The sequence below is a fragment of the Lichenostomus cassidix genome, chromosome 2, assembly GCF_008360975.1.
Source record: "Lichenostomus cassidix isolate B80296 chromosome 2, HeHo_3.0, whole genome shotgun sequence".
NCBI classification, from domain to species: Eukaryota; Metazoa; Chordata; class Aves; order Passeriformes; family Meliphagidae; genus Lichenostomus; species Lichenostomus cassidix.
This window is the reverse complement of record NC_139482.1, coordinates 4,124,629-4,139,600: the sequence shown is the minus strand read 5'-3', so window position 1 is coordinate 4,139,600 and position 14,972 is coordinate 4,124,629. Positions and strand designations below refer to the sequence as shown.

The window sequence follows — 14,972 nt, the reverse complement described above, 5'->3', positions numbered from 1 at the left end:
CCCCTCCTTTTCTCTCCCCTTTTCCTTTTTTCTTTTTTAACTTTTCCCCCTTCCCTTCTTTTTCCCTTTTCTCCCTCTTCCCTCCTTTTTTCTCCTTTATCCCCTTTGTCGTTTATTTTTCCATTTTTTCCTTTTTTCTCCTTTTTTTACTTCTTTCCTCCTTTTTTCCTGTTTTCCTTTTTCTCCTTTCCTCCTTATTAATTTTTTATTTTTCCATTTCCCCCCTCATTTTCTTTCCCCCTTTTTTTCCCCTTTGTTCCTTTTTCTCTTTTTCTTTTCCCCATTTTTCCTTTTTTTCCATTTTTCTCTCCCTTTTTTCCTTCCTCCTCTTTTCCTTTTTCTCATTTGTTTCCTGTTCACGTTTCGTTTTCTCCATTTTTTCCCTTTTTCCCCTTCTTTCCACTTCTTTTTTCTTTTTGCCACTTTCCCCCCCTTTTTTCTTTGTTTTCTTTTTATCCTTCTTTTTTCCTCCTTGTTTCCCTTTTTCTTTTCTCCTTTTCTTTTTTCCCCCTTCTTTCCCTTTCTTTTTCCTTTTTGCCACTTCTTGAGGTTTTTTCCTCCTTTTTCTTTTTATCCTTCTTTTTCCCTCCTTGTTTCCACATTTTCTTTATTTTTTTAATTCCCTTTTGTCCTCCTTTTTACTTTTTTTTTAAATTATTTTTAATTTTTTTTGTTTTATTTGTTAATCTTACATTGATTTTCTTGGGTTCGGTTTTGACGTTCGGGACCAGAGCGTGAGGGGCGGAGTTATGCAAACGATAGGGGCGGGGCTATGCAAATGAGTCTACCAAATCGCAGTGGTTCACGCAAACTAGGCGTGGCCATGCAAATGAGGGAGCGGCCCTATGCAAATGAGAACCCGTGTCCCGTGAGAAGATGGCGGCGGCGGCGCGGCGGGCGCAGCTGGTGCTGGGGCACCTGGCCGGGGCCCATGCGGGGCCCGGGGCAGCTCCCGGGGCAACTCCCAGGGCTGTGCCCTGCGCCGGGGGCCCTCCGCGGGCCGCCAGCCCCGACGATGTGGTGGTGGTGCACGGCCGCAGGACCGCCATCGGCCGCGCCCGCCGCGGCGGCTTCAAGGTACGGCCGGGTGCTGCCCGCCTGCTCCCCACAGGGGCTGGGCGCAAGTTCCCTTGCTCGCCTCCGCTCCTCGCACGCCCGGGTGCTGGGCCCCTGCTTCACCCCCAGAGTCTAAATCCTGACATCATGTGATGGTTTAATGCTGGCGGAGCGTAGCCCAGGTGAGGCATCCCCCGAAAGGGCCCGGGGACCAGCCACAGTCCGCTGTCACCTGCCCTGTCACACGGAGCAGCCGCTTGGGACAGCGGTGTGTTACTCACCTGCACAGCTTGGCACGGGTCTGCCACCCCTGTGGAACCTGCTTCTCCCTGGCTGGCATCCTGAGAATCCTGGGCAGGAACACGGGGGCAGGATGACCCCAAAGGGTGCACACTTCTTGTCATCTTTCCAAACAAGTCTCACCGTGCTTCCCACCAGCTGAAGGGTCACCCCTGTTCTTTCACAGAATAAATCGAGGCGCTCCCTTTGCTGCGTCTTGTCACATAACTTTCTGTAGTTGTGTGATTTTAAAGGCCCTGCAGAGTGCATTCCCATTAAACTGTGAGGTAGGTGAGAAAGCAGTGTGTGTGTTACAGTGCCTGAAGGAAATCTGGGCTGAAAACATGCAGGTAATTCTGCTGTGGTAGGAAAACAATAATTGCTGTCAGCTGAGAAGTGGAGTAAAGCTGCCTTAGCACCGCATGCCAGCCCTCTGGTGATGAGGCACTTACTGGTGTTCACTGGTGGTGCTGATCCCTGTGCTTTTAGGACACGACACCCGATGAGCTGCTGGCTGCTGTGATGACAGCTGTCCTTCAGGATGTCAACCTCCGTCCTGAGGTCCTGGGAGACATCTGTGTGGGTGAGTGAGAACCTCTGCCCCGTGAAACTCCTGGACAGCTGTGTGGGACAGGCTTCTCGTGTCCTGTGGGATACTCACAATCTTGTGGGGCTGGAAGGGGTTCTTGTGTAGCATTAGGTTTTCATGCCTGTCCTGTTGGTGGTGGGGCTCTGCTCTGGTGCTGGGCACTACTGAGCTGTGGTGATGGGAACATCTTTTGATGCCTGCAAGGGGAATGCAGCTAATTGACTGGAACTGTGTCTTTGCACTCAGGGAACGTGCTGCAGCCTGGAGCTGGAGCCTTGATTGCAAGAGTTGCACAGTTCCTAAGGTAAGCTCTCAGCCAAAGCAAGGTTCTTCCTCTCCTCACTGGGCCGTGGAGCAGCACAGGGTCAGAGGTTGCCATGAGGCTCATGCGCTCCCAGGAATTACAGCAAATCCTCTTTTGCCTAGAAACTAGACTTTGATCGAGTGTTCAGAGAACCCTGATGGCAGAGGGACAGGGAGGCAGAGGTGGGGCTGTTTAATCTGTTTGTGCTGCCTGTGTTTGGCCTCTGAATGAGAGATACCTTGTGGACTTCCAGCTGCAGCTGCTGCCTCTCTGGACTGGGAGGTTGCACTTCTCTCTGCTGTGCCTGGTCCCAAAACCGTAGAGTGGGCTCAGATCTTTCGGTCATTGCCCAGTGTTGGTCAATGGCTCGTACTGAGCTGGATTCCAGATCCCAAATATTTTTGCTGGATCCCAGATCCCAGATATTTCAGCCAGTTTCTATTGCCATTGTTTGCTTTTATCAATCACCGCACAACTACCACTTTGGAGAGGTGCAGGCACCTACCTGTACCCTACCTGTAATTAGGAATATTGCAGAGCTTTTTGGGGTTTCTGGCCTGGATCAGAGCTCAGGATCTACAGGGGAGGGCCCTGCTTACAGAGGACCTTCTGAAGACAGACTCATGGGGAAACAGCACTTGGAGCCACTTGCAAATGAAGTGTTGAAATTATCTTTGAACTTTACTTTGCTTTGGTGCAGGGCCAAATAGATCAAGAAATGGATAAAGGGATCTACCTGGAACATGAGGGTCAAAGTTTAATCAAGTGGATTTATGCACTCTTTAGAGCTTTGGGTTGTTGTTGGTTTTCATCACTGAGTCTTTGCCATCACTGTCTTGTTTTCCAGTGGTATTCCAGAGACAGTGCCGTGCTGCAGTGTGAACAGGCAGTGCTCCTCTGGGCTACAGGCCATTATCAACATAGCTGGTAGGTGTTGTGGGCACTGGCATCAGAGTGGACGCCTGCCCCACCCCAGAGGCTCATTCCTCTTGTCCTCCAGTCTCTCTGACTAGTAAAAACAGGGATAATGTCTTGTGCTGTGGGAAATTTTCAGTGTAGTGTTAGTTGAATACTCTTACATCCTTGAGTGGCCGAGTTTATCCCTAGAGAAGTAACTTGTTTTTCTGGGGATAAGTTCTGCCATCACCTCCATATCAGGCAGCTTCCACAAGGGTCCCTCCAGTTCTCTCTGGCCCCATGTTAGTCCTCAGCCCCATCAGCTGCTTGGCCTGGCTCTTGCTCTGGCAGGCAGGAGGGTGAGGAAATGCCCATTTTGGCTGTACTGGGTGCTCAGGTGTTTGGAAACTGCAGCTGGGCTGGAAATGCTTTTGCTCCTGATGACAGTAAGAATGTTTGTGCACTGCTGTTACAGGTGGCATCCGAAATGGATCGTATGACATTGGCTTGGCCTGTGGGTAAGGAAGTATTTTCACAGTGCTTGCTTAGGCTTCCTGAAGGTAACACTCTGTCTCTCTGCAATAACCTGCCATAATTAGCTCTTTAGCTAATCTCCAATTAACTAGCCTCTTGGAAGACCAGTAGCTCTGTTGGATAAAGAAATTAATGTCGTATCTGTGATGATGAGTGTTCTGCAGACTTACAGGATCTGTTCTGTGCTGGCCAGACAAGCTGTTCTGTGCTTAACAGAAGGAGTGTTTATTTTTTGGAGGTTTACGTAAATGCTAGGTTGGCTTTGGGGAAACACTAGTGACCACATACACATTGACTTTAAAAGAAGGAGTGAAAAAAGCTAATGAGTAATCCTGAGGCTAAAATATTGGGTTTCTCTTTTTCTATACATTGAGGAATCTAATCTTTCATTAAGTATTAGTGCACATAATTATCCATTAGTATTTAGGAAAAGGTTTATATTTACAACTTCTCAGCATCTGCAGACATACACATTGAGCAAGATCAGATGTTGAGTATGCTTTTCCCAGACTGCTGCAAAAGAAAGAGCTCGGCAGGACAGGTGTGTTCCTCTGCTTTAGGCAGAGCACCTGGTGTAATCAGCGCTTGTGTAATGCTTTTCACACCTCCACTTTAACACACTCCTTTCAGAAAGCTGCTTGGCAGTGTCCACCAAAATGTGGTGCTTAAAGGGACTGGCAGCCTTTGCATCCCTGGCTGTGCCAGACACTGGGTTTTGTTGTGGGAAGCTCTCTGGTCTCTGCCCTACAGGGTCCTCCATGAAGACAAACAATCCATAAGTTACAAATAGGTTTTGGGACCTGGGTTTATCATAAGTCTTGCTCTTCTCCAGAGTGGAGAAACACTGGATGACAACACAAAAGACAGTAGCTGGGGTTTCTCTTACATAAAACACAGTTCTGTGCCTTCCTTCAGGAGCAGATGCAGCTGTAGTCAAGTGATGGAGTGTCCCATCTTAGAGCTAGTTTAAATTGATGACAGCATTTACTACAAGCTGCCTTACTTTCTCCTTGCCTTTTATTTTCCAGGAATAGTTTCTTTGTTATTTTTTCTTCTTGAGGGTGTTTGTGTGGCGCAGAGTATTATTCAAACCCTCTTCCCATTGCAGGCTTCATAATCTAGACTGACCTTACAAAAGCTCAAGAATCTTAAGGGATGGCTTTGTATTTCTGCAGTAAATTTGAGTATCTTCGATATGTTAATTCATTTGTGGGTCAAAGATTGCACCCTGTGGGATCCATGTCTTAAATTCTTTGTGTTGCAACACACAAATGGTGCAACTCACTGAAATCTCTTTGTCATGGTTTGCTTAATACCTCTCTTTTTCTACTGCCAAGCTGTTCTTAAGATCTGAGATCTGGTATTTTTATGTCTGTTAACAATCTCACTGAAAACTCTCCAGCCCTTGAACCTTGGGTTTCTCATTATGCTTGAGGACAAATGTGCCAGAATTATAGCAATTCCTTCCTAGCTGTGGGAACACAAGAAATTAACTGCTGACATTGGTATCCTGTTCTACTGAAGCAAGAACCAATTGAATCTCGCAATCTGTTTTCATTTCATGATAATTCTTATATTGATGATTAAAGAGCTCCTGCCTCAGCCAGTTCTTAATTAGCAGCTGCATTTCTGTGGGATAATAGGAAAGCATGTTGTCAGGATACTGAGTTTTGATCAGTCTTAATGAAACAATTCAAATTTTTCCTGTATTTAGCGTGGAAACAATGTCCCTCAGAAGTGCAAATAACCCTGGTGATATCAGTTCCAGCATGATGGATAACAGCAAAGCTCGAGATTGCCTTATACCTATGGGGTAAGTGTTTCCCCTTCCCACAGTTTAAGGATTTTATAGATGCTCTGTCTCCTCAGTGAGCATAGTTACAAAGCAGTGTGAATGTGGTGAGCTTGGAGCAATGTGTGTTGGAATCTATGGTTGCAGTGGAAGATTAATGATGTGAAATGTGGGGAGATCACCAACTGATCAAAGATTTTCTTGTCTTAAGCTGAATGGTGTGTTGAGCAAGGAGAATGGATTTGAACCTTGTTCTGGTCCTAGATTTGATTCAGGATTTGCTTCTGCCAGCAGTTCTAGGTTGAGAAGGCAGCAGTTGGCTTTGAGACTAAAGTCATTGCTTGTATCTTGTCATCTTCCTAGAAGCCAACTGCAGCTCCATTAGCTGTATCCTTGGATTAACTGTGTGTTGTTGTTTTCCCCAGAATAACCTCAGAAAATGTTGCAGAGAAGTTTGGAGTTTCCCGGAAGAAGCAAGATGCCTTTGCTTTGGCTTCCCAACAAAAGTAAATGCCTTTTTTTGTCTTTTGGGGTTTTTTAACCTTTTAGTTAAGGAGTAAATACAGCTCGAAAACACACTGTCACTTCCTGGTGAAGTTCAGCCTTTGAGTTGCCTTCCAATCCTTAATAGTGAGCAAAGAAGCCTGAGGGGGTCAGATGGAAATTCAGTTCCTGTGCAGGGTTGTGTGTGATGTGTGTGATGAGGGAACTGAGTCCAGAGCTGTACTGGGATTGTCTGGCTGACCTTGCACAAGTATCAGTGGGCACACAGATCCTGAACAGTGAGTGCCCTGCTTATTTCAGCATCCAGAGGTCTGGGCCCATGGCAGTGGGGTGAAACTGGATGCTCTTTAGGGTCCCTTCCAACCCAAACCATGCTGTGTTGCTGTGATAGAACCTCAGGGAGGTTTCTGGAACGAGTGCATGGTGAGGTATTTTCGTAGTGGTTTTGGCTCAGGATCACTGGAACCTGAACGTGGGAGCAGCAGCAGAAGGAACCTTTCCCATGAGGGAATAGTTGAGCTTGGCTGTTCATAGAGGACTGCTGAGCTTGTGAGAAGAGTGGCTTGTCCTCCCTGCAGGTGTTTGGCTCTGAGTGAGTCCAATCCTACCTCTGATAACCTTCCTCTTGGGTTAAATCACTGCCAAAGTCAACTGACCCTGAAATCCATGGGGCTGTACTGGCAGAGCAGTGGCAGGTGAGAGGGTAAAGTTTCTGCCATCAAAGAGTTAAACTTGCTTTCAGGGCTCTGTTTAAGCATCAGCCCAGTCCAATTATTTATCTAACACAGGAAGCCACTGCACAGGGTAGTTAACCTTTAAATTCCGGCCCTGCTGCTCAGGGAACTTGGCATGCCAGCTTTTCTCACTGCCATGGAACTGATAACCCAAAGGGTATGTGAATGTGATCCTCACACTCACATGAGGCAAGGGGTGACGTTTTGGCCTTGGTCTTAGGATGTCTGTGCAGTTACTGACCTGTGCTTCAGCACTTTGCTCTAGTTCTCACTTGTCTACGAGCATTGAATATTTTCATTCTATTAATAAAAGTACAAACTGAAAAAGGGCTAAAACAAGCTTTTAGTCTCCAGTTTGTATTCTCTGTAAAGGATTTATCTCTGGGAGGTAAATCTTCTAAATCAGCTCCACTTTGAAGGCTTTTAAAATATCTTGTTGATAGGAAAGATTAAATCTATGTGGCTTGAGCTAATTCTGATTTAGTTAATTGTATTCTGCCTGGTCATGGCAGTTGTTCAGTATTGCTAGTTCAGGGTTCATTTATTTTCTTACAGTTGTGATGTGACTGTACCCCTGGACAAATACCAACTTTGTGTTGGGGGCTGGTGGTGGTCAGTCAGGCACAGAGGTGTTGATGGGAGCAGAATGGGGATCTTGCTCCAAAATGAGTGATCCTGTGACCCAGATGTGGGGACAATACCCATAGTGTTGATGTAGAGGTAAAAAGTTTGTTTTTTCATGAATGGAAATAACAATTTGCCTGTTGTCTTGACCACCACTCAGTGACGATGTACCAAATTCCACCTTAGCTCATTCTCTGTGTAGCTACTTTCCTTCACTTTAGTTCTCCCTCAGTTCACCTCCAAAATATTTTAACCTTTCATACTTTTTTTTACCAGAGCAGCAAAAGCTCAGCAGATGGGACTGTTTAAAACCGAGATTGTTCCAGTGAAGACCACCATTACAGATAATGAGGGCAACAAGAAAACAATCACTGTGCACCAAGATGAAGGGATTAGGCCCTCCACAACGCTGGAAGGCTTGGCAAAGCTGAAACCTGCCTTCAAAGAGGATGGAAGCACTACAGCAGGTCAGCTCAGCTGTTACATTTGTGTTGTTCCTGTGGTTTACCTGCCTTTACTAGAACAAAAGAGATGTTAATAGGTCTCTTCCAACAGGGAATGCCAGCCAGGTCAGCGATGGAGCAGCTGCTGTTCTCCTGGCAAAGCGCTCAAAGGCAGCACAGCTGGGGCTGCCGGTGCTGGGGGTGCTGCGCTCCTTCGCTGTGGTGGGAGTTCCACCCGATGTGATGGGCATAGGGCCAGCCTATGCCATCCCTGTTGCTGTGGAAAAGGCAGGTAAGAGCCACCTGGCATTCGGGCAGTGCTTGGCACAAGCAAATCAGACTTCCTGCGTGGGGATTTAAGGTTATATTATTCAAGCATGTGCGGCTGTTGGCCGTGGGAACAGTGAACTTAAATCTGAAACCTTAGAAGAGGTCCTGCCTCGCATTGCTGCAATGCTCTTCCCTTGTACTGATGTGTAAATTGTCATTCACTCACCTTTGAGAAGCTCAGGAGTAAATCCCTGCACAGACTCAACAGGAGTTGACATATGGCAAGTAATTTAGTGTTCACTTAGTGCTGTTTTCTCTTCTTTATTATGACCAGCATGTAGGAGGTGGGGTTATGTTTGGTTTTTGATGTTTTTTCTCTCTACAATTTTGTCACCTTACTTAGGGTTTTTATCACACTTATTGGGTTAAACAGCTTTTGTAGCTGATGAGCTGATTTAGCCTGGCCTGGCTACCATCACATGCCCACCTGTAGCTTTATCTTTCACTTTCCAAACACCTTTCAATCCTTAATCCCTCTGCAGAGAAATCACAATTAATCTGGGGAATCTTGGCAGACTCAGTGACACAATGCCATGAACTGTGAGGTTTTGCAGTCTTTAGACACTGCTGTTCATAAACTTCTTCAAGTATAGATACCCTACATGGAGCTGAGGTTCCTCTTTTTTAGATGGAGTAGAACTGGAATTCACAGAGGGATGCTGTCAGGCAATTACTCTCTTTCATATAGTCATGAGGCAAAAATACCTCCTCTTAACTCCTGACTTTTCTGGCTTCTAGGTTTGACTCTGAATGACATTGATATATATGAAATTAATGAAGCCTTTGCAAGCCAGGTGAGTGAGCATCATGTTTGTGTTGCTGCATTGCTTGGCAACTGAGCGTATTTCGGCTTGGTCTCCAGGTTAAGATTTTTAACATGTTCCATGTACTACATCTTCAGCCAAATGTTAATAACATGTGCAGACTATTTTCCCTCAAATAAACATGAGCAAGGCATTGCTTATACAGCTTCATACTAGAAAAGTCCACTAAATAAGAATTGGCTGTTGTATTCTCATACCAGCTTGCAACATCTGTTTCACCAGGGCTGTAATTTATTGTCAGGTTGTCTGTCTGAATGTGTGTGGGCTTAGTCTGAGATGAAGTGGATAGTTCTAGCTCACTTCTCTGTGCCTTGGATCAGTTCCACTCCTTTCCACTGAGAAGGATGGACTAGCTGCAGTCAGGCCTCTGAACTGGAGGAGGAGACTGAAAACTAAAAACACGTAAGAGCATCTCCATGAAACCATTCCCTGTGTCTTTCCAGGCTGTGTACTGTATTGAGAAGCTGGGCATTCCCATGGAGAAGGTGAACCCCCTGGGAGGAGCCATAGCACTGGGGCACCCCCTGGGCTGTACTGGTGCTCGGCAGGTTGTCACTTTGCTCAATGAACTGAAGCGCAGAGGGAAGAGGTGAGTGCTGAGCTATTGGCCTCACACCAGCTGGGTGTGCAGCTGCCACAGGCTCAGGGGTAACCAGTTTGGGTGAAGCTTTCTCCATCCATTGGATGGCTTTGAACCTGAACTCCCCGTGGCTCTCCTAGTGAAACAGGAGAGCAGTGGGCAGCTATAATTCATTGTATTCTTTATTTTTTTCCCTGAATGATGCAAACCTGAGCTGTCTTTTCCTTAATTCCACATGTTCTTTATTTCAGAGCATACGGAGTTGTGTCCATGTGCATTGGAACCGGCATGGGCGCTGCAGCCGTGTTTGAATACCCTGGGAAGTGAGCTCCAGTGCTGACAGAACACCACCACAGCACACTCTCTGCCTTTCCTAGTCATAGCAAGTGATTTGCATGGAAATCAAGTGGGTTCTAGGATTTGTTACTAGATCTACTAATGTTAAGCAGAAATTGTGAAGTAGAATTAATGGTACAGCTCTGCTAAGAATGTGGGAAAATGCAAAATTGGCACCTGGCTTCCTGACATAAGAAAATAGCTCAGCTGAAATTGAGCTACAGGCCATGGTGTGGTGATTATGAATGAGTATTTTTAATTTAATTGATCTCTTTATTCTGTGACTATTACCAGAGAGAAATAGTTCATGGGACAGTATTTTTGTATGACAAATTGGCAAAAAGGGTCACGCAAAATGAAACAGTCAATGCACATGAAGAGACTTTTCCAGCATTTTCTTAAAAGGTTTCACCATTTTTTAAGAAGTTTAAAACAGCTTGATTTGAAGCAAAGACTTTATATCCTTGCCTTTATACCTGTGTCTGTCCTATCTGAATCATAAGTTGTCTGTGTCTTAAATTGTCTCTACACTGGAGGAGGGGCTGTAGCTTGCTGCTGGTGGAGCTGCTGTGAAGCCTCCAGTGGGGGAAAATGGAAGGACTGGAATGTAATTTCCACAGGAAATGCCTGAACAGAAAGGTTCTGTTGAATTGTTAGAAGCCACGATTTGGATGTGGCCATTCCATTACAATACATGTCTAAATATCAGTTTGTGTGACTCCAGGGACAATCTTGTGCTTAATCATATGTACTTGCTTAATATGAAGCAAATTGCAGCATTACATTTGCTGTAAGCACTACCTGAACATCAGTGACAGCTCAGTCCTTCAGTGCTAATACAAATGTGTTCCATCTTGTGTCTTTTGTCATGCATTATTCTCTTGTCTGAACAGGAAGATCACTGAAACTCAGCTTGAAAAAGAAATGTATGTATCGGTGGTTTAAATTGTTAACAAACTGAAGTTCTTTGTCCTGACTTGTTTTTGCACTTAATAATACAATTGGGTTCTTGCAATACATTTGTTTCCTTTTTATGATGATTGTTAGTTGAAGGTCATGATGAGTTGGAGCTCTGATATTTTCACAATCCCATGCTGTAGCCTGTCTCACCCAGCAATCACACAGGCTCTGTGTTAGAGCCAAAAAATGGAATTATTTAGAGGAGGTGAAGGACCATTAACAAAAGCCTTTTATTTAATGGGAGTGGAAAACTTAACAGACATAGAAGTGGGAATTCCAGCGACCTTTAGCTAAAATAATAATAAAATAATTTAAAGAGAAGTGTGAGTAAATGGGAACCATGTGGGGGAAAGAATGAAAAGGAAGAAGGGTTCCTCCCTTTGTTGCTGAAGGGGATGTTCTCAAGGCCCAAGCATGATGAAACACACAGGTTGGTAATTTTCCAAGGAGCCCAGGGAAAGTTGGCTCTTCCCTTTTTCATGTAAGGCACTGAGAAAACAGCCTGGGGAATGCTGGCCTGTTCACTAATTCTTGCCTTTATTATGTGTCAATGTCCATTTTAATGTCAAACAAATGAGGCAAAACAAAAGCTACTTTAAGGTATGAACAGTCTTTAGCTGTAATTCAAGGCTTGCTGGGCTCTGCAAAGGGCTTTGGCCTGACCTACACAGCTACTTTGCAATTTAAACCTTGTTCTGTGCCTAAAGCTAAGCTTACCACAGCAATAAAAGTAACAGTACAGACTGTGATTACAACTGGTTAAGGTACCATGAGAATTTATTTCCTAATAACCTACATTTTCATTCTGCTAAAATTCCAGTCTCTGCTAAAACAACAGAAGTAGATGAAAATAGAGGCTCAGCTGGTGGCATATTAGCATCCAGCCTGTTACCTTGACATTTGTCCCACACTGTCTTGCTCAATTGTCTTGCACCTCCCCACTGTGAATTCCTTGCCCTCTGAGCTGCAGCTTGCAAGGCTTTTCTTCCAGCATTCCAGTGATGGTCACAGTAGCTTCATAATCAGTGTTGCTCCTAAAAGGCACAGCAAAAAAACAGTTCAGTGACATCTATGTGCAGTCCTGTGTTTAGGGACAAGATACGTTGTGGAGAAAAAGGGGAGAATGGTGTCGTAAGAGTGCTCCAGGTCACAAGCACAGGTCTCTAATGTTAGTGTCAAGTCCAGGTGACAATCTCACCTCACAGGGCTGTGTCCCATGGGTACAGTACAGAGTGTTTGAAAAGAGTGCTCAGGCCTGTGCCTGAAGACATTGGCTTCATGTTTGAAAGAACTCCAGTATCCTCCTACTTGGGAAATTCTGTTTTAGGTAAATAAATGAAGTGAAGCTCTGCTGGGAGCAAACACCTGCACTGCCTTGATGCAAAAACTCCTCCCTGGGATAGACAAGGTTTGAAGGGAAAAGTTTCTGTCACTCCCCTAAGGCAAGGGCAGTCAGTGGAGTCCAGATTATAAATTAACATCAAAAAGTTTACAACACCTGTAGTTTTTCACTAAATTGAAGAGCATAATTTGCTAAAGGCTAATGCCAGTCTGTGCACCTGAGACTGTTCCTGTGAAGGACTTCCCTGTGTCCAGGTGATGGCTTTGTGAGGGCCTGAGGCAAATGCCTGTTCTGCCAGACAGCTTTTGTTTTTTTTCTTCTCATGAAAGAATTCCCCTGCAGGAAGACCACTGATTTGGGGAGGTGAATTATTAAAATCACCTCACACCTTGCATATAATTATTTACAAATGCCACAACGGCCCTATGCTTTGCTGTACTGGAAATTCTTCCTATGGAGCCACTCAGATGAGCTGGCTGCTATACAGCAACATCTTTGCTTTCTGGTACTTCCAGGCATTTTTCAGCCATGCTGATTAGCGTATTTGTCAGACAAAAAGAAGTGCTTCAGGCATATTCAGCAGAATTCCAGAAAAATTGAGGCAGTTAGGAGCTTGGGGAGGCCTCTGTTCCACCATGCTGCTGTGAGCAGGGACAGGTGCTCAAGGCTTCATCCCACTGAGACAGCAGTAGCTCCAGTGATGGAAATCATTGGATTGTGTTCCAAGGAAATGGAAGTTATGACAATAACTCAAGTCACCTTTCAAGTTTGCTTCTTGAAATTTCCCTGTCAGCAGTTTTCAGAGCTCACTGAAATCACTCGGATAGACTTACTGTAAATTCCTGCCACCATGTGATAACCTCCAAGAAAATAATTTGTAGTGGGAGATGATTTTTTTTAGCAGGAGTTGCATCTCCCTAATCAGAATCATGGAATGTTTTGGGTTGGAAGGGACAGCACAGCTCCTCTTGTTCCAAACCCCTGCCCTGGGCAGAGACACTTTCCACTAGACCAGGTTGTTCAAAGCCTCATCCAGCCTGGCCTTAAGCAATTCCACAGAAGGGGCAGCCACAGCTTCTGTGGTCATCCAGGGCCCCTCACCACCCTCACAGTGCAGTTCTTTCTAATCTAACCCTGCCCTCTGTCAGTTTGAAGCCATTTCCCCCTTTGTCCCATCATTCTATCCCTTGTCCAAAGTCTCTCACCAGCTCTCCTGGAGCCCCTTTAGGCACTGGAAGAGGCTCTAAGGTCTCCCCCGAGCCTTCTCTTCTCCAGGCTTAACAACTCCAACCCTCTGTCAACAGCACAATTTCAGTTCTGGTAACTGTACCTTGCAGCAAAGCTGATCTGCAAAATCTCTCTGGTAGGTGCCTCCCCTTCACGTGCCTCTAAAACGCCTTTAGTTGGGAAGATGGAAAATACTTCCAGGGCCTTAGGCCTTTTCTGTTCATCTGCAGTGAAAGGAGCAAATATCAAGCAAAGCCATACAAGACCCTTTGTATAAATGTTTACAGCATGTAGCACTCATGGCAATGCACCTCTTTGCTGAGCAACTAATAAATCACATCTCACACTGTCAGAGGGTTTCTATGCATGTGCCCAGCCTCTGTTTTCATCCTCTATTCAATGGCAGTGATCAATGTCCTCCACATTGAAATAATAAGGCCCTGACCTCCTTTCCTCTGGAGCCCATCTGTTGTTAACAGCATTAGGCACATGCTCAAACTGAAGTCAGGAGGAGCTGCTGTTTCTTGTTGCCCCTTAGGATTGATTTATAATTGAGCAGAGCATGTCCAAGAATTGTGAGGGCTGAGAGTCAATCTTTGGTTAGATGTGGAATAACTGCTGAAATCAGTAGTGATACAATAATGTCAAAAAAGGGAGGAGAAAGAGAGGAGGGGGAAAAGCCCACGTAAGTGAGAACAAAAGCAGACTAGATATGTTTGCACCCAAGATCATCTCATATTTCCACTATATTGAGTGAGTGCATTCAGTCTTAATAAAAACACTGAATAGTGAAACTATATAAGAAGGAAATCAATAGCAAAACTAGAGTACCCAGCAAAGCAGTCCAGTAGCTTCTGCAGCCACTCCTGTTATACAGGAAGACATGTTCTGTCTTGGTCTGTTCAACAAAGCAGGTCTGGAAATCAACCATGTCACAGGAGAGCTCCAGGACTGGAACAGTAAGGTAGGCAGTCACTGGAACCACCTGCAAAACAGAGGAAAGGGAAAGGAGAATAAAACCCATCTTATTTTAATAGAAATTTAGCAATTCCCGCTCCAGCTGAATCATTCTTAACCCTAACCACTGAATCAAGAATCACTACTCCATGTTCTTTCATAATAGTCAATTTCCATTCTACAGCCTTGAGTGAATTAAGTTGTTGCTTGTGTTACTGTTTTGGGACAGGTTTTCAAATCAGACACTGTGGTCTCAATGAAGCAACATGAAGTAAAGGTTCTCATTTGTTTTTAGGGTTTTCGGTGGAGCTGCAGACATTACAGCATCTCATGGTCCCTCAGGACTGTATATGGCCCACTGTGAGTCACTCAGTTTGTGCAAATTGCCTAAGATTCTGAGTCAATTGACTGTATCTTAGATATGGTGCTCAATCTTACACAGGTCACTCCTCAGAAATACCTGGTATGAAAATAGAAGTGCCTGCAGCATACTGAGGCTGCTGAAGGCTTGGAAGTGGGTTATAAATTCCTGACTGGAACTCAGTCTTTAAATGCATGTGGGCTTTGAGCACACCACAGGCGCTCAACACACTCAGGAGCCTTTCCAGAAGCTCTCGGGCGCTGCAGGAGGCAGTGCCTGGTGACTCAGGCATGGCTTGT

General features: G+C 45.1%; 2 protein-coding genes across 3 annotated transcripts in view; one reads left to right on the top strand and one right to left on the bottom strand.

Annotated features, from left to right (window-relative positions):
- The first annotated feature begins 850 nt into the window (after positions 1–850).
- On the top strand, positions 851–10,843 carry ACAA1 (acetyl-CoA acyltransferase 1). Its single transcript, XM_085050175.1, has 12 exons — positions 851–1,077; positions 1,825–1,918; positions 2,171–2,228; positions 3,076–3,155; positions 3,601–3,643; positions 5,374–5,472; positions 5,877–5,957; positions 7,590–7,780; positions 7,869–8,048; positions 8,825–8,880; positions 9,354–9,499; positions 9,742–10,843. The coding sequence occupies exons 1-12, from the start codon at positions 877–879 to the stop codon at positions 9,815–9,817; spliced, it is 1,305 nt and encodes a 434-aa protein (XP_084906301.1). The 5' UTR covers positions 851–876; the 3' UTR covers positions 9,818–10,843.
- DLEC1 (DLEC1 cilia and flagella associated protein) overlaps positions 10,688–14,972 on the bottom strand; it is a 32,985-nt gene continuing 28,700 nt past the window's right edge. For both annotated transcript variants that reach the window (XM_085050172.1, XM_085050173.1), the window contains 3 exons: positions 14,187–14,340; positions 13,459–13,579; positions 10,688–11,820 (listed from right to left, as the gene is read on the bottom strand). In XM_085050172.1, the coding sequence (XP_084906298.1) occupies positions 11,706–11,820; positions 13,459–13,579; positions 14,187–14,340 (390 nt within the window). In that variant the 3' untranslated portion in view covers positions 10,688–11,705. The remainder of the gene's footprint in view (positions 11,821–13,458; positions 13,580–14,186; positions 14,341–14,972) is intronic.

What these genes read in the sequence shown, in the direction of transcription:
- ACAA1 (XM_085050175.1), top strand. Translation starts at nt 877, where the DNA reads ATGGCGGCGGCGGCGCGGCGGGCGCAGCTGGTGCTGGGGCACCTGGCC. An exon ending in GATTGCCTTATACCTATGGG is followed by an intron (nt 5,473 to 5,876) that starts GTAAGTGTTTCC and finishes TGTTTTCCCCAG; the next exon opens with AATAACCTCAGAAAATGTTG. An exon ending in TGTTGCTGTGGAAAAGGCAG is followed by an intron (nt 8,049 to 8,824) that starts GTAAGAGCCACC and finishes TCTGGCTTCTAG; the next exon opens with GTTTGACTCTGAATGACATT.